The sequence below is a fragment of the Neolamprologus multifasciatus genome, chromosome 5, assembly GCF_963576455.1.
Source record: "Neolamprologus multifasciatus chromosome 5, fNeoMul1.2, whole genome shotgun sequence".
In the NCBI taxonomy this organism is placed as follows: Eukaryota; Metazoa; Chordata; class Actinopteri; order Cichliformes; family Cichlidae; genus Neolamprologus; species Neolamprologus multifasciatus.
The window spans coordinates 32,413,473-32,431,804 of record NC_140443.1 but is presented as its reverse complement, the minus strand read 5'-3'; the positions used below and the strand labels follow the sequence as shown (position 1 = coordinate 32,431,804).

The 18,332-nt window shown below is 41.7% G+C and overlaps 1 protein-coding gene across 2 annotated transcripts in view; it reads right to left on the bottom strand.

Moving 5' to 3' along the window:
* The window catches only part of cntn4 (contactin 4), a 198,120-nt gene that overhangs the window by 32,825 nt on the left and 146,963 nt on the right, over positions 1-18,332 (bottom strand). For both annotated transcript variants that reach the window (XM_085160257.1, XM_085160258.1), the window contains exon 12: positions 894-1,021. In XM_085160257.1, the coding sequence (XP_085016383.1) occupies positions 894-1,021 (128 nt within the window). The remainder of the gene's footprint in view (positions 1-893; positions 1,022-18,332) is intronic.

Sequence of the window (18,332 nt, the reverse complement as noted above, 5' to 3'; positions counted from 1 at the left end):
TAAAAATGTCATTCCCATATTGATAGCTGCAGGGAGCCACTGGAGGCGGGTGAAAGAGCAGCATTCAGCTTCAGAGCCAAAGATTTGAGCAATACTCAGTCTAAACAAGGTAGACTTAGATTCCTCAGACAAAGTTAAATGCTTTGAGTCCTCCTTGAGACTCCACCGTCACCTGTAGTTTGCATGAAAGATGCAGACTTGTCTGCCAGCACTTGTCACTTGTCATCCTTCAAAGTAAAAGTTGTGACTTACTTCTGCAACTTTTACATTTTACAAGCTGCAACTTTTGAAGGCAAACAATCTGCATTTCCAGTTTATGTCAAATTTTTCAGTTTCCCTGCAGCTTAGGAAATAGTTGGTGTTTGCAGAAAAGTTGGACTTTGCAACCAACTCTACTAGGAGCAAGCGACCTCCAACAACCACGCTTTTCACTACCCACCGGTGAGTCGCTGACCATTCTCTACATGTGCATAACTGGGGTTTTAATGACTTATTTCAAATCAAGCCCCAGCAAAGTCCAGCAATCATTTTCCTCTCATGACCAAATGGTTGTCCACCATCTCTCGGCCTCAGTCTAACCAGGTAGTTTTGAGTGATTTAGAGGTTTAGACATGATCAACCAAAATGATAAAAGAACTGAAAAACTGCACAAAATACAAAGGTTCCAGGCTGACAAAATGACCTTGTATAATCCACAAAGATGAGTACAGGAACACTACTCATGTTCCCTTTTACTATTCAAGCAGTCAGCCAGCTATCTACATATCTCATTATTGGCATGGTGTTGTTGGAGAACAATCCCTTTCTCTCTATAACTACAGAGGTGACCAATATGGGATGGAAAAACCTGCAAAAGCAAAAGTGGTGAATCGTAAAGGCTGAACAGGAAATACCTTTAACTATGATGCTTCCCGTGCTGCTTGCCACACCAAACTGGTTTCTTGCCACACACGTGTAGAGGCCTGCATCAGATTTGGTCACATTCCATATCCGCAGACTACCGTTGTCCAGAATGGAGATTCTGTGGTTACAAAAAAAAAGAGGAAATAATTGATGTGACTGTCAAAGCAACAGATTTTTGTAAGAAGAACAAATGTCGCTGTGCATGCATCGTGAAATTTTAACTACGTGGCATGGCTGACATAGCACAAAAGATAAGTGACGAATACGCAGAACAGAAAATTTCTCACTGTCTCTAATTAGGTTCTGCATCTTTGCAGATGACAACAATGAGAAATAGGAGTGTATTTTCAGGGCTGATTAATTCAACACATGACTTGGAGATATCTAGGACAATAGTGGCCCTTTACACAACAGCCACAAGTGCTTCAAAAAAGGTCAAAAGGCCTTAACAAAAGTTGACATTTTGTAAATAACGAGGAAGAATGGAAATTGTGCCCTTGAAAGCAAAGTGTTGGGGGAAATCAAGGGTGGACCACCTCATCAAAGTGCACTGAATTTTAATTATCTGAAACGCTCTGCTGATTCGGCAAACTGTATAATGGCGTCAGCCTGATTGTGAGAGGGGAACATGATGTGTGGCAGCTAAATTGCCCCGTTCACCTGTGAAAACAGTCAAAGGAGTCAAAGCGAATAGAGGCCTGCAGTGAGGGTGAAGACCCTCTGCTAGTCCATATGAACACCCAAGTCTGCAATAATCACTTACTCTACATTAAAGAAACAAAACAAATGCTAGCTGCTATAACCGCTGTCCTTTTCAGTGGCAACTGAATCTGACAGACCCACAGGACGCCACTTTCTCAAAGGCAAGTCATCATGCAGGAATTAGCTGGTGAAGAGTGTGTAGCAATTAGGCGCTAAAAAGCAGGTTTTGTCAGGACGAAGAGTATAACAGAGATAAGAGGCAGGTAAATATCAGAGTTAGTCATTAACTTCCAAACAGGAAGTAACATATAAAACAGAAATGAAGAAGTGTGAGCGAGCCACCTCAGGGGAGGCTCATAAATCTGTGAATGCGACATTAGCATATTGTTCCCTGAAGATTTACATGGCATTTAATCAGAGTCATCTTTCAGGGTCATGAAATGCAAAACTGAGGAGTGGATGTCAGATTAGTAAACTTTAAAGCTTTTTTCAGTTTGTCCTTATGAACCGTCGTCACAATATCAGAATTACAGTAAGAGCGCTGCTTTCAAAAGATGTTTTTAAAACGTTCTTTCGAATAAGCAACATCTGGAGTTATATTTTTGGTCACTTGGTGAATATGTGTAAAAGTCTTGAGCCACATGTCATTTCTTTGTATTTTGCTGGGAAAACTTTATTGAAACATGCAAACAAAAATAGAAATACGGTGTAACGAGCAAAAACAGAGTTTTAATGAGGTTAAAAGTCGTTGTTTCGTATGGAACTCAAACAAGCTTTCTTGTAATAGGTTTAAGCAGACTCTTCGGGAATAGTTCTCCAGTCTTCTTGATGGACATTCAAAACTCTTCTTTGGATGCTCGCTGCCTTTTCGTCCCTTCTCTGTCAGGATAATCCCACGCTGTTAGTAATGTTGAGCTCAGTAGTGTTCCATTGAGTTCCACTGTAATCCTGATGAGTCATGAGTAGATAGTAAATGGATTAAATAAAGGTGCCTCACTTAGGTCCTGTGTCAGGTCTTTGCTGGATTTTCTTCTATTTATTAAGGACATTGGATATTTTTAGGTGGTCTGCCACTTCGTATTTTCTCCACTACTTGTCTAGTTTCCTCAGATTTTAACGGCACACAACATGCTGACATATCATTCCTCTGAAAATGATCAGGTACAAAGACTGAACTGAAAATAAGTGAAAAAGCAGCCAATGTCAGAAAGCCTGGAGAACTATTTCCCAATGACACTGAAATCTGACTTGTGGGAACCAAAAGTAATGAGGTGTGTGCACAAAACCTTTCTTTATTTGTGTTTCTCTATCTGACTCTTAGAAACTACAGCTGTTAAATCAAAGGCTCTGGGCACTTACTGTGCACAATTATTTAAATGAACTTTAATTTTAATGGTCACCAGGTTAAAAACGCTACATGTATAGAATCTCCTGTCAAATGCGACTGACTTTGACCCAACACAAGGTTTTAAAAAGCTTTTTTCCCTTTTATCCCCCACAGAGGGAATTCAGCTCAGGAGTCTTTGAGTGCTATCTCTCTCTCTCTGTAATATCTCTGGATAATGTGCCTCCGTGTTCACCAGCTCATTTTTTGCTCTATCTTGCTGCTGTTAGAGCCGGGCAGGTAGCGTACTGTACAAAAGCATGGACATATTTTCTTGAAAACAGACGCCAGTTGGCTGAAAAATGCACTGTGGATATGATGATATGATGAGAGACAATCTAAAAAGTGAGGCTCTGGGCCAGAAAAAAAACCCATACTGAGCTGAAAGAGAGTCCAATTAAAAGTATGGCGATTTTAAGATTTCCAGAAAATCCTGTTTAAAATTAGTTTTCTGTTTTTGTAATCACGCTAGAAAGTAAAAGTTATTGAAATGTAATATCTGAATCAGCCGGGCTATTCCTCTGACCCTTAATAGCTGCTGCTTTAAAAGCACCAATTAAAACTATCTGTCAGCACTGTGTCCAAATACCTACTACTGCAGTAATTAACAGTCCAACCAGGTTTAAAAACCTTTTCGAAACAGCTATTTGACTGTTACAAATATTTGCTGACGCAGTCCGAGTTCATCAGCTTTCATCACCGTTACGTGAGAACGGTTGTTTGCGTTTAACTGGGAGCATTTAGCTGAAATGTGGCTGATACAGCGTGGCACACTGTCTTTCCCCCTCCACCCCACCTCTTTGTTGGGTTTTTCTTTTCAAGTGGTGGATGTGATAAGAAAGTGCAGAGGTAGTTAGTGTAAGTGAATCTACTTCTAAAACCACATGGTGCTGCTGAGTGGATACTTCTGGGTTTATATCAGGCTGAGAGAAAAGTGCTGAATGCAGAGTAGCCAACAATGACCATCAGTTACACGGGGGCATATCGCAGTGTGGGCTGGCGCACAGTTAATGGCGTCAAACCTGCAGGCTGATATATATGAGGAAAGCGGCCCATTAAATGGCACTGCGGCCCTACAAGTGGCCATAACACGGAGCCAAGTAAGCACAATTAAAACAACTGCTGTACATTAATTGAATTGCATTGCATTGCTGCTCCCGTTTTTATAGCCGAGCTGCTGTGATGACTCGTGGTATTTAAAGGAAATTTAAGGGTGTGCATCAATTAAGCACGAGCGTAAACACACGCAAAGGCATGTTGCTTTAACTAGAACAAGCTCTGACCCAGATCAAGTCTACCTGCAGCACGATGCTCACAGCAATTCCTCAACATAACTAAATACCCACGTTTGTGCGCGGTGCTCTGTATATCCCCCATCCCATTACCCTCAGGGACGAAAAAGCCATCATGCGATGGCGCGTCTTGTAAGAGCGTGAACAAGTGGTGCAAGCCCAAAGGAGAGAGAGCCAAGACTATTCTCAGCCATTCACCGTATCGTGTACTTTTCTCTGTAGATTCATGTAAAGACCGGGGAGGAACTTTCCTTTCACTGACATCACAGAGAAAAGGAGCAGACTGGATGTCTGCGTAAGTGTTCGTCATTTCAGTCTGAAGCTAATGGAAGAAAAGATGAGGTCAAATACAGTAGAAGTCAGCCGAGGCGCAGGAGTGCTGAATAAGAGATGGAGGCACACTATTAACACATTTCTGTTTTGCTCCCTGTCTTCTCTCTCCTCCGCTGCAGCCCAGACAACATGTCTGCGCGATGTGCCCATTATGCAAGGAGACATTTTCCACCCTGGTCCCGGGAGAATCCAGAGGATGGGGGTGTGGGGGGGCAGGTATCAATAATTCACAGGTGAGATGAACACAAGTGCCACTCCTTTCATCCCTGCCTCACACGGTTTAATGGACATGGCTGTAATTCTCTCCAAGAGGAGGCGATTATTTTGAACACGGCGAGATGTCCGAATGCACTCGTGTAATCCCAAAAAACACAGGTGTGTATTTTTTGGGGGGGGGAGATCAAGCCTCAGAGGACAGGGGCTGTACAGCGTTGATCCTCCCTGCTCTCCACCAAGATGAAAGAGACAAATAACATCAGTCACAGAGCAGCTATCACGAGGCGCTGTGAAGTGGAAATCGCAGGAGAAGAGCCCGGTCCAAATTAAAAGCCTTATTTTTTGTGTTTTTTTTGTATTCGTGATTTCCTTACGTTCTCTCTGAGACGATGTTAACAGATGCACACTTTGCATTTTTGCAAGCTTCCTTACCATAAAAACAAACAAACACTTGAAAGCCTTGTTTTGATGTTTCATTCAGACATATTTTTGTCTTTGATCTGTTTGATAAATTCTAGATGTCGAGAGGAAACTGTCACAATCCAAATAATGAATCTGTAATAAAACAAAAAAGGGAAGGAAATTGCGCGTTGAGTGGAATAGCTTTGAATCAAGTGTGGGCCTGGAATGTAGAACGAGTTTGTAACGGTGGGCGCCTCAAACAGAGGAATCGTATTAAGTCGTCCTCCACATAAACACGCTAACTCGCTAAGTCGCCGTCGAAGAAGAGGAGCGCACTCATCAGAATTCGACATGCAAACAATATGCGTAATCACAGATCAGATCTGATTCGAGAGTTCCAAACAGGAACGTTCTTGAATGCTCGGTGATTCCGAGATGCTGCGGCTGATTGGCGGCGCGGCTGCAGGACGGAGGCGTGCCTCTCTGCTTAATTAACAGGGTAAATAAAGCCGGCTTGTGAAAATAGGGGTTAAGATTCTATCAGTGGAATTACTCAGCCGTGAGACCACAGGAAGAGAGAGATCGTCGCGAGCTTACGGTGATTTCACCAAATAATTAGTCTCAGCTAAAGCCTTTTGTACACAAAGATTACTGCCTGAGAGCACAAACAGCATGCTCAACTCACTACCTCGGCAGCCATTCACTTCCAAATACCAGTTAACTCAATGTGGAAAGTGTGGAGGGGTAAAAAAAAACAGTACTGCGGGGGATGTGCTTGATATTGTGTTTGCCTTCTGTGGTAAACTCACAGATAAAGTGAGGTGTTCTCGTGTTACTATTTCCAACCTGCGCCGGCCATCGTTGACCTACCTGCAGGAAGCGTTTCTAATCATAATTATATCAAAGCGTCAGCATCACTAACAGCGCTGGAGGCGAGAAGCTGTAATGTGGTGAGGGTGCCAAGAAGGAGGCGAGGTCACCGTATCCTCTGAGCTGGGATAAGGGGGTGGGACCTAACTTCAGGTGTTGATCTATGCTCTCGACTGCTTTAAAAACCCTGAAGTGCGGGCCGGGGGAGGGGCCGTCTGAGATAAATTGAAAGGCTGTCTCTCTTGAGCTTCCCCACAGTGTGCTGTGCTGGAGAGAAACGGCCTTGTCAGTGGCATAAATCAAGCCCAGCTGTGGAGCGCACACCCTGGATGCTAAAACTCACCGAATGCAGAAAAAAAACCTTCTCAGATGCTTCATGCAGCATCGTGACTAATCAAACTTGCCTTCTATTTTCTCGTGACGCTGCATGCATCAAGGTTAACGGTCAATTAGAGATAAAGCAGGTATGCGCTTTTTTTGATTTTTTTTTCAGTCAAAGCTATTGGCAGACACTGGTGAGACAGGGACACCTGGGCATTTAGTTTTGACAATTCTCCGATATAGGTGTAATTGATATTGATTTTTTCCCCTAGTCAGACCTGTACCACTGACTCTCACCTTGTCGCATGGATCATTAGCTGCAGCAAATGATCAAAGCATTAGCAGATGGACAGAAGATGATTAACTTTGTTGTGGGCACAGCTTCACATTTTAAAGCTGTGCCCACATAAATAGCGTCGACAAAAGTGCCAAACACGGTGTCCGACAAACTTTGACGAAATAGCAGCAGTTTGTCTATGACTACTCAACCTCGACATTTGTTTTTCTATCTTTTCTTTAGCTACATAAGCCATAGGCCCGTGGCAACTGACTGAGTAAGAGCCCATTAGAAGCTGTTGGATGAATATCAGTGAAATAGTTATATCCAGTAAATACACTGGTGTATTTACTGGTGGTGGTCAGAGGGCCCGGTGGCGCCAGTGTCCGGCAGCCTCGCCTCTGTCAGTGCGCCCCAGGGCAGCTGTGGCTACAATGTAGCTGCCATCACCAGTGTGTGAATGTGTGTGTGAATGACTGAATGTAGTGTAAAGCGCTTTGGGGTCCTTGGGGACTGAGTAAAAGCGCTATACAAATGCAGGCCATTTACCATTTACCATTTACACCACACCAGTACCAGTTGATGTTTAGGTTAAAAAAAGTCTATATCCAAAACAGGCTGGTGTAGAATAACCAAAAAGAAATCACTGCTTTAGTTTCAATGCAGCGACAACTGTCGATCAATCAAGATGATTGCTCAGGTCACCTGGTGGGATGCAACTTGTCTCCGAGCAGTTTCCGTGTGACTCAGACCGACTACAACCACTTACAGACAGATTGGTGAAGGTCTGAAAATAACTGCAGTCAAATTTCTAAATGCAGAACAATTACCAACATGTTCGAATCAGTGTGAGTGAAGTCTGCACTGATGAGTGAAGCTCATTTGCAATGCATGCCTTCGCAGCAGGGGGCCAGACGTAACTGTCTGTCAGCTGGTTGTATTCCAGTTACATTGGCATATAAAAGCAGGTTGCTGAGGACCCATTTCACTCCGCTGTTAAACTGCCTCATTGTTCCTGGAGGAATGATTTAAATTCTGTTCCAGATCTGTGCGGTTCTAGACATCTCTCTGAACTTGAAAGGAAGTAGTTAATATGAATGTCTATGTATGTACATGCAATATCTGCCGACTTACCACAATTAACTGCTATATTATCACAAACAGACTCCGTGTAATTTGCAGCTTGATCCTATTTGTTTGCAAAATGGAAACAGACTGATAGCAGTCCAAGCTGCCTTATTAACGTTTTAATGGTGTTTTATCATTGAAGCAATCCCTTTAAAGGTAACAACAAAATAATAGATGTGCTATAATTTCCAACCACAGGACTCCAAACACAATTTTGGGGACCGGTGATGGGTGAATACATTTTGGTGCAATATATTTGATGAGACAGTCTCGAAAGCGTCCCCCAGACCGACGGTGCAATCACCATTGACGGCGAGCCACTGATCAAAGTCACCCAATTCAAATATCTCGGGTCCCTCGTCACCTCGGACTGCAAAACCCTACCAGACGCCAGAGCCTGTGTGAACGCAGCGTGGATGAAGTGGCGTCAGGTCACTGGAGTCCTGTGCGACAAGAGGATGCCAATCTACCTCAAGGCGACAGTCTACAAGTCGATTGTGCTCCCAGTGGCATTCTACAGGTCAGAGTCCTAGCCAGCGACTACCATGCATGAGCAAGTTCTTCACACAATGGAGATGAAGATGCTGAGGTGGCTGCTGGGTCTCACACGACACAACCTGGGTGGCAACAGGACACGGCGAAAACCAAAACAGCACTGGATGAATCAAAAATGACACGAAGGCTGCAAACGTCACACTGGAAGATGCTCTGGAAGATGAAGTGAAGGAAGGAGTGCAAAACAGCGGACCCTGCATCGAGCGGGACATGAACCGCTAGGAAGGAGACATTTGATGAGACTGTGTAAGCTAAATATTTTTGTAGTTGCACTTCCTGTACACTCGTCTCACGGTTGACTTCTCAGAGTTTCCGTGATGACCCGGCTCCAGGTCGAATATGACACCTTCACTCTTGAGGTTTTTGTTCAGTATCCAGAAAGACAAATTTTAACACATCATAAAATTGTAAAATTGGGAAACTGAGGCTGTAAACATGCTTTTTAATGCATATAAAGTTAAGCATTTTGACATGGGAGGCAATCGGGATTGACTCATGTTTGAAACCAGTGGTCATTAGAAGAAGGGTACTTTTTGGCAATTACACGTGGCTTAATTTTTCAGTCCCAGAGGTCGTGCTTTGAATCTAACATGTGACTATTGTCAGAAGGTGGAAGCAACGGGCCTGTCAGCTACAATAAAATACAAAAATTATTGGAGCAGTGAAAAAGAAAAATATCCAAAACTTAAGACAGCTGCCAAATATACATGCAACATCTTCCAGAAATGAATGAAAAATGAACACATTTGTGCACAGTTACTGAGAGAGAAAGGTCCAATTCCTCTAAAAAAGCAGGAAAAATGTATCGTGATTATTTAAGTTTAGATTCAGCTCAATAATCCAGTGACCAAAGGCCTAACATAGAGTACTAAACGATTAACTGCAGTGCCACAAACATGACTTCTTACTACAGTGCTGCATAACGAGGAACCAATGTGTTAAATGTAACATGCTGTTCATGCTGTTCACCATTAAAGATGACACAAAGCTAGAGTGAAAGCAGAGAAATATACCTGTTAGCTGTGCCTTAAATGTGCTGCTGAGTCAGTGCTGAGCCTCATCGTAATAAAACGCTAGGTTGCCAAAAAGCACAAATCACTCTCCGTGTGTGTTAGACATTATTAAGCAGCTCATTTACCCAACCAGTTTACCCTACAAGTCTTTAAACTATACAAACAAACAAAAAAACACCAAAAACGGTACCTTCCACAAAATCACCATCAATCGTGTAGAAAACACCCGCCTGACAGGAGATCTTTTGAAGGTGTCGCTCAAAGCTCAGCAACAATAAAACAAGCGCCTTTGTGACCGCTCTTTGCAGGGAGCTCTTGCTTTAAGACAGAGCAAATGATTAAGAATGATGGACACAAAATAAGCACTCGCTCTCCAAGTCTCAGCAAAGACACTCTACGCAACCCGAGGCAGGGTTATGTGCTGATCGTATATATTTTTTCCTATTTAGCTCCATTACCGGTGGAGTAAGTAGCAGACAGTACTTGAAAGACTTTCCTTTTGGTTCACTGTGTATTGACACTTGTCTCCAGGGCACCGGTTAGAATTAAAGCTTCTTTGGCAATATTGTAGCTTTATAAAAACGTGGCCAGGGGACAAAGGGGTGCTGAGCTGCAGCGCAAGTATTAATCTCTTACTCTATGAAATGCACACTACTGCTACAGCTCCAATGTGAATTACCATAATGTAAGCAGGGAAATGCCAAGTTTTTTTCCACATAGCTTCAACAGCAAGGATGGATCCTTCTTTTATTTCCTCTTTATTTCTGTGTGTGTAGCTTTTTTTTGACAGGCACAGGAATTATACTTCTGTTTTCAACATTATAAAGTAGTTCTAGCTAAAGTTTGTTGAGCCATTTGAATACTGGATGTTTTGTTCCTGGGAAGTGCTTGTTGGGTCTATTTCCTAAGTAACGAGTAAAAATCAAATATGGATGCAGTTCAGCAGTAAAGAGAAAAGGTATACGTATAATCCCAAGCATCCCCAGCCATGAAAATGCTGTTAAACTATCAGTGCTAAAAAAACAACCTTAAAAGCCACTAAAGCCTCCCAGCTTAAACATACTTTATGCACACACACACACAACACTGTAGTGTCTGGGGACGTTGGTGCAAATGAATCCTCTCAGAATAAATGTTGTGTATAAGTGTGCATTTTTTATAGGAAGGTGTCTTAATGAAGCAACCTGATTGAGAACATCTTATTCCCGCCAGTGGAACATGATGTGATTGTGCTGGTAATTGCACTGCGAGGCGAGGGAGTTTATCTGCACGGGCCGCACGGTGGGCGTCGTGTACGCGCTTCCAGAGGATTCCTTTAATCGCAAAGTGCTCCGATGGTTTATTCCCCTTCCAGAGATATTCATCTCCACTCGTGTGCTGAGGGATCTCTTCAGGAATAAAGAGCACACACATGTTCCACAGGAAATTGTCAGAGGAACCAAGATGGATTACTCATGCTGCGCTGGCGGATTCTCACTTTGAAAAATGATATCAGCCACTGTCTTCCAGATAAAAATAATCCCGGCGAGCAGTACATGGGATGCAGACGGGTAAAAGGGGCTCTGACCTAATCTCGCCAAACATCTCGGAATTCACTTTATCGCACTTCAGAGTGTTATTTGAGTTCAGTGAAAAGCGGGATTCTTGTCAGGCACGGCTTTTATAACCCTGCCCCTCCTGCTCTGAAGAGCAAAAAGTGCTAATTAAGCAAATGTTGAGTCAGACTGATAGATGACTGACAATGTATGGCACTGCGTGATGGGAAATAGTGACAGCTTAAAGGATATATTCTGCCTGTGAGTGATGCTGTGGGCCCCGAGAGGTAGCGCCACAATAGCGGCAAGGCAAATTGATCTACAAATCATTTTGATGGTCTCCAAATACAACAGCAAAATCAATTAATGCCTGTGATCATGACTGACAAGCGAGGGCCGAAGAACATTAAGTCAGCGCCCTTCAACACCGATCACCTTTACAGGGAGTCAAAGAGGCATCAGAGGCATGTTAAATTCCTCTCCTTTGGCTTTTTATTGCTCTTCTTCCTCCCAAACTCCGTTCTTGTTCTCTGCACACAGTGTTGGGGAGTAACGGAATACATGTACCGCCGTTACGTATTTAAAATACAAAATATGAGTAACTGTATTCCGTTACAGTTACCGTTTAAAAAGGTGGTATTTAGAATACAGTTACTTTGTTGAAATAAATGGATTACACGGCGGTACTTTCCTGTTTCATATTGTGGCGGGTCAGGACTGTTTGGGTTTTGTTTGACAGCTACGTTCTGTAGTTCCAGGCAGCAGCGTTACGGTTGCCATGGTTACAGGGTGACGCTCTCTCTCTGCGTGTTTCCTGGGTGAGAGAGCGCCTGTTGTTGTTGTGCTAAGCTAATAGGCAGAATGCTACAGGTATAGCTCTAAAGAATGTAGCATCATAGGCAGTGTAGTCCGTGCTGCAGGGAGAATGGACTGCCATACAAGTTATGTGTCTGTGAGCGAGGAGGGAGAAAAAGGAAAAGTACGAGCTGTCATCGAGCAAAAACGGGAGCTGGAAGCATGTAAATATAATAATAACCACTGCAGCCAAGAAGAGTGCCTGACGAGCCCAGTTGTAAGTAAGCTATTAAAACTCGACTGTACACCGTGTTCGTGTTTTCCTCCGAAACAATAAGTTCTGTTGGAGCAGCCTTTCAACGCCTCTCTCTGTCTCTGCTAGCAAAGTTGACCCAGACAACAAAGTAAAGCTATTTTTCGGCTACGAGCCCGACACAGAACCCACCGTATTAGCCAGAGGTCCCTTTACTACGGTTCGGAGCCACGGACCTTCAGTAACAGTAATAAATCACAGCAATAGTACATTCATGTAGTTGTAAACAGCATGATAATATATTAAATAATCCAAAGTATTCAGAATACGTTACTCTCATTGAGTAACGTAACGGAATACGTTACAGAATACATTTTGGGGCATGTATTCTGTATTCTGTAATGGAATACAGTTTAAAAGTAACCTTCCCAACACTGTCTGCACACAATGACGGACATATGGTAATGCAGTCGTACACTATATCGTAATGCTCAGTAGTTCAGTAAAAGTTAAGTTGGCAAAATCCTTTTGAAGCATCATTCCTGGAAATTTAGACACACCAGCACGCGTAATGACATGCCGCTACACTTAGCAACTCTTAAGATTGCTATTGATGCTAAAAAAAAAAAAGATGAAGACATATTATTTTAAAGAAATGTCTCAGTGAATTATTTTAGGACAGGAAGCACAGACTGCTGTTTGTGCATCTTTGATACAAGAATAACAAAAATATATACAGATACCACACACTCACCCCTGTCCCCTGCCATCGTGCAGTTAACAATGACAGTGACATAGACATGGTTTTCACATCCTCCGTTTGTTGATGTTTGATGGATGCATACAAAAGATTGTGCGACTAAAGCCAACATGTCCCCAGGGAGAAAGAAGCGTTATCACAAATCCATGATCCATGAAATGCAGAGACTTGTTCTTATATTTGAGCGTAGGCCGACGGTGCTAGTGTTATATAAAATATAGGGAACGTACAAGAAAACTGACTGGTTTTATTTGATTATAAAACAACTTTACTTTGATAAAAGAAAGGCAGAGGATCCCTTTGTGCTTTTTTGCTGTTAAAGATTAAAAAAATGTCTTTTAGAATTAGAGTTAGGGTTAATACTGTTTGAAGTGTTTGGAAAACAACAGTGGAGAACGCGCATGGTTACCGGAAAATCTTTATTGTACTACAGGCCTGGCTGAGGAGCCAGTGATGGAAAGCTGTGACCGAATACCTCCAAGTCAGAATCCAGACGCAGTGATACTGTAGCGCTGTGGATATTTGGTCGGTCTGGTGCGACTGGTGAAAGAGTACAGTTTGTGACTGTACTGGGGGACAGATGAAAAACTGTCGGCCTTTGTCAGTCTCACACGTATGTTTGTGGAGAACCTGTAAATGACCTGATTCTTGGTCCGTTCTTATGCGTAGTAGAGCAGCTAATGCTGTAATCTCAGGCAGCATGGTGGTAGAGTGGTTAGTACGCGACCATCAGACCTCATTAACAAGATTTCATGTTCTCTGGTTACCTGAGGTCTTTTTATGTGGAGTACATGTTCTCCTTGAATCTGCGCAGGTTTCGTTTATAGTGCTTCAGCTTCCTCCACCAGTCCAAAGACATGCATGTTAGGTTAACAATTTTAAATTGGCTGTAGATATAAAGTAAATAAAGTGTTTATATAAACAGAATAAAGCACTGTATGAATGTATGGTTAAAATGTGACTTGTTGTCTAAAGCAAATATTTAATGAGACTAGAAAAAATCGATATAAAAGCGGGTACATTATTATTATTATTGTTACATAATTGCCACAATTTGAGGCTCATATAATATGCAAAAAGTGACACGCTGCACGGTTAAATTCTTCTTTTATTATTTAAAACAAATGTTTATTTGTAGAGTCACTGTGTTTGGGCTGCTGATGCAACCCAGTATCATAGAAAACGTATAATAGACACACTTGTCCACCGTGTCCATTTTACTCTTTGTCTTTCTAAAGCGTGAAACGTACACACATGCAAAAGTTGCAGTAAACTGCAGTAACAGCAGAGTGGGATATTTTATTTTATTTATGAACATTTTTTAAATAGTACAAAGAAGAATTTAACCATGTAGTGTGTCACTAATGCTTATATTCTTTGCTGTGTATATATTACTTCCTTGAATCATAAATGACTTTTTTGGATGATAGTCTTGGGCACATGTTAGCTAACACTAGTGCTAACTAGCTAACTTGGTTAGCACAATGGGTTTTGGCTAATTTTGTCTAGTGAGCAAATTTCTTATAAGAAAAACATCCTTCCTTCTTCCTTGGAGTTTAGTTAAATGCTGAACATGTAAATGACAACCATCTGCATAACTTATGCTAAACTCGGCTGACTTTAAGCTGCACACAAGCTATACACTAGCCACAAAGGCTAAAAGCAACCACATGGTTGAGAGGATCGATTCAGGGACGAGCAAACTGCTGGTTTTAAACAGCCTGTAAACTTGTTGATTTCTTCTCATTTTCACACAAGACTCTATAGTAGTTTTTTGAGCTAGGTTCAAGTGGGAAGTCTAGTTTATTTATTTATTTATGGCACTTTTGTGTTGGCTTCATTTCTCGTCATACAGTTTGTCACAACAAGAAATGTTTTTTGTGAGTTGTTGCATAATGAATATATTACACTAGTAATCTACTTTGGCCACACAGCCAAGCGCTGCTCCTGGGGGTGTGATACTATCACTGAAGTCCCATACACAACATAGCTCAACAAGCCCCCTGTCCCTACTTACACTCGCTGCACTATGGTTTTATTGGATAATTGTTTTAGATTTTTTGACCTAAAGCCCATTACACTTTCAATCAAATTAATGTAAAGTGTCTAAACAATTACATTGTATTATAAAAATGCCAACCTCATAAGAACATTTGCTAACATAGCAACATGCCTATAATCCACACGTGCTAAGAGCACAATAACCAATGCGCCAATCATGCTCATCTAGTTCAAATTCAGCACGTGATCACAGCATGTCCAACATGGTGCAGTCACCTCCTGCTTAGAGCCATAAATGTGTCAAACTAATGATTCACAGTCATCTGCAGTGAAGTGACTTCCTGGACAGTGAGCAGAAAAGGTTTACAGACATCATGCAGAAAGACAAGGCAGAAGAAACATTCACCAATTCTTGAAATGTTGTAACTAACGGTTAGAAAACTATTATTACGGCATAATATTATGATATTATAGTAGCCTCTTTATATATATTTTTTATTTTTAATAAGAAAAAGATGATATTCACCATTAAAACAGTTGAATTAGTAAATGTCTCTAACTACTGATTCAACATTTACCTGACACTGCCTCTAAAGGAAATGTAGGATTCTGCCCACTGAGGTTTAAAGCAACCAATGAGATTATTTCCACCTCCTGAGCAGCTCCAACTCTGAGACATGTTTGGATAAATAAAACATTTAATCTGCTATGCGGATGTGTGTGTGTGTCGCACGGCACACACACACACACCTCTGAACAGTGTTGGGTGTTGTCTGCAGCTGCCAGGATCAGCACAGCACTAATCCTTGGATTGCTCCCATTCTCATGTGAGTGGGACCACACTCTTTTTTGCGTGACTTTTATAAGCTGCAGACAAGGTGGAGAGGTGTAGGCAAAGGCAAAATGAAAAGCACCAGTCAGCTGTCTGCTGCAGCCGTGTCAGGTAGTAAACCTTTCCTGAAGCCAGAGTAATGAAACGAGTCCTTCTGGGTGCATAAACTCTCAGCATTCAGGTCTCGCTCACGCCGCTAACCACCACGGAGAGTCAGAACTCCACTTTACAAGCAGATGTTCCATTAGAGCCAAATGAGGAAATTACAGATCTAATGAGTAAAAATGTGAAGTGACATTTAAACATGATAAACAATGTTTTTAATAAGTATAACAGCACGCAGCGTGAGAAAGAGGAGACGGAAATAGAAGTAGAGGGCTGTCCGTTCACACAGATCATTTAATCAGCACTTTTATTAATACACCTGTTTTCCACGCGGCGCTTATTAATTCCAAGTCTTCATAAACGTAAGCCCTGAGACATTTGATGAGTGTCTTATTAAAACATCCTTGAAAAGATGAGGTGGGAAAAAACGCATTATGGAAAGATGTGTGATAAGCAAATTAATGTAAAGTTCACTTCTATGCCTCTTCCGCAGTTTTGGTGTTCTCCTGACACTGATTCTTTCTGGAGTGTGTCTGGCTGAACAGATGGGTCTATAAATGGAGATCACTCTGCGAGACATCTCTTCATTTACGTGACAGCCATGCTTATTCGCTGTGCCAACGTAGGAGGGATATATATAATATGCAGGATGGACAGAGTGGCAGCGGGTCATGACTACAGATAAAATCTGGCCAATCAAGCTAAAGCAAGTGCTTCTCTTCCTGCAGACTAATGGACCAATCAACATCCAGGCCATATGGAAAGTCTTCAACGTCGTCTCCCTTTTAACTCTCCAACGTGTCGCGCTGGGCCCCTCACCTACAAGCTCAGACACTCACAGATGCCACTTAAAGCTCTCTAAACACACCTAGCAGATGATTTCAATTCCGCTCCAGGCATGAAATGAATCACAGAACATCCTGCAATAGTAATTTCTCACTCTCGCTGATTCATGTTTCACGCTTGCTCTTCGATGCGTGTGTCAATACTTTGGCAAAAGTAGAAAGCAGAATTAAAGAGCGTCTGAAGTGTACATCTGAGCTCGGTTTGCGACCTGTTATAAAAAAAGAAATGTGAGAGGAAGCAGCAGCTGACATTTGAGCCAATTTCCCAACAGCATTTGATTTCTCAAAGTAAATTGCCCTGACTTTGAAACCGCTGGTGCATTAGTGTGTCAAGCTGCTCGGATGTGGCCACTTTGAGATTTGATAAGTATTTCCTTTATGACAAGGGTGAGTGTAATTTGGACGTGTTAAACACAAATTACTGTGCCATGAGACACACAACTCAAAGAATAATGGCTGTTTTTATTCAGACTCTTCACCGAACGTGGACAGAAGAGGTGTCTTTCAAGCCCAGCGATGCCCACGTCTCCCACATTTGGTTCTCCTACAGTACGCATTTAAAAACAAGCAAACATTCTGTTTTGACAGCTTTCATCGTCTTATTTGTCCCCAAATGTGTCGCGGATAAATACAACAAAATAAAACCAGTACTGGTCCAAAAAATAGAAGATTTATTCATAACACACAGGAACGACCCAGGGAAACCGAGTTAACGATAAAAATAATTTAAAAAATATAATAAAAACCAGAAAACCCTGAAAACTATAAATTTCACACCCGAGCCTCAACTCTCGATCAAACCACTTACGGACCGGCCCGGGGATTGGCGACTGCTGATCTAAATGAAGAATATATGTATATAGTCTATATAATTTTAATGCAAATTTCTGGTGTGATTTTGAATCCCACCCTCAAAACATTGATTTTTTCACTGACTGTTGTCATTACGTCATTTTGTTTTCAACAAATTACACATTTATACAATGTAAAGACAAATTTCTGACTTTTTCCCACAATTGTGACGCTTAAATGTTTCAGATCAAACTAATTTTACTATTAGACAAAATTAACCAAAGTAAATACAATAAAAATGAATGTGGTTAAGTTAACTGGTGATTCTAAATTGACTGTAGGTGTGCAGACTGATGGCCTGCTCCCCCACAACTCTGATTTCTGTTGAACTGGATATGCTGAAGAAAATCGATGGAGGCTTATGTCACATTTGGACAAAAACCTCTTGATAATTCCCAAAACTTTTAGGAAAAGTTGGAAGGTTTTTGGAAGGTTTTGGTCCTGTAAAACTACTTAACAGTAACAGTCAAACATGGTGGTAGCGTGACAGTCTGGGCTTGCTCAGGTGCTTCAGGTGTAATTTATAGAACCACGATCTCTGAAAGCCTGAAGGAGAACGTCTGGAAATCAGTTTGTGTCCTGATGTTTAAAGGATTTTGCAGTGGCCTAGTCAAAGTCCAGATTTAAATCTGTTTGCAATGTTCATTGATGATGCTTGAAAACCTCGACAACTCTGTAAAAAAAAATAGAAAGAAAGGCCACCAGAGTGATGTGAAACACTTCCTAGTTATTGCACTTCCTGCTGCCAAGGATGACACAACCAGTTATTATGTTTTTTCCATTTTTTCCACATAGGACCAGTTAGGTTTAGATAACTAGTTACCCTTAATAAATGAAATCCAAAGATCAAAAACTCAATTTTTCATTTACTTGGGTTATTACTGTCTAATATTAAAAATAGTTTGATGACCTGTACAGGAGCATCCACTCCCGCACTAGCAGATCCAGGCACAGTCTG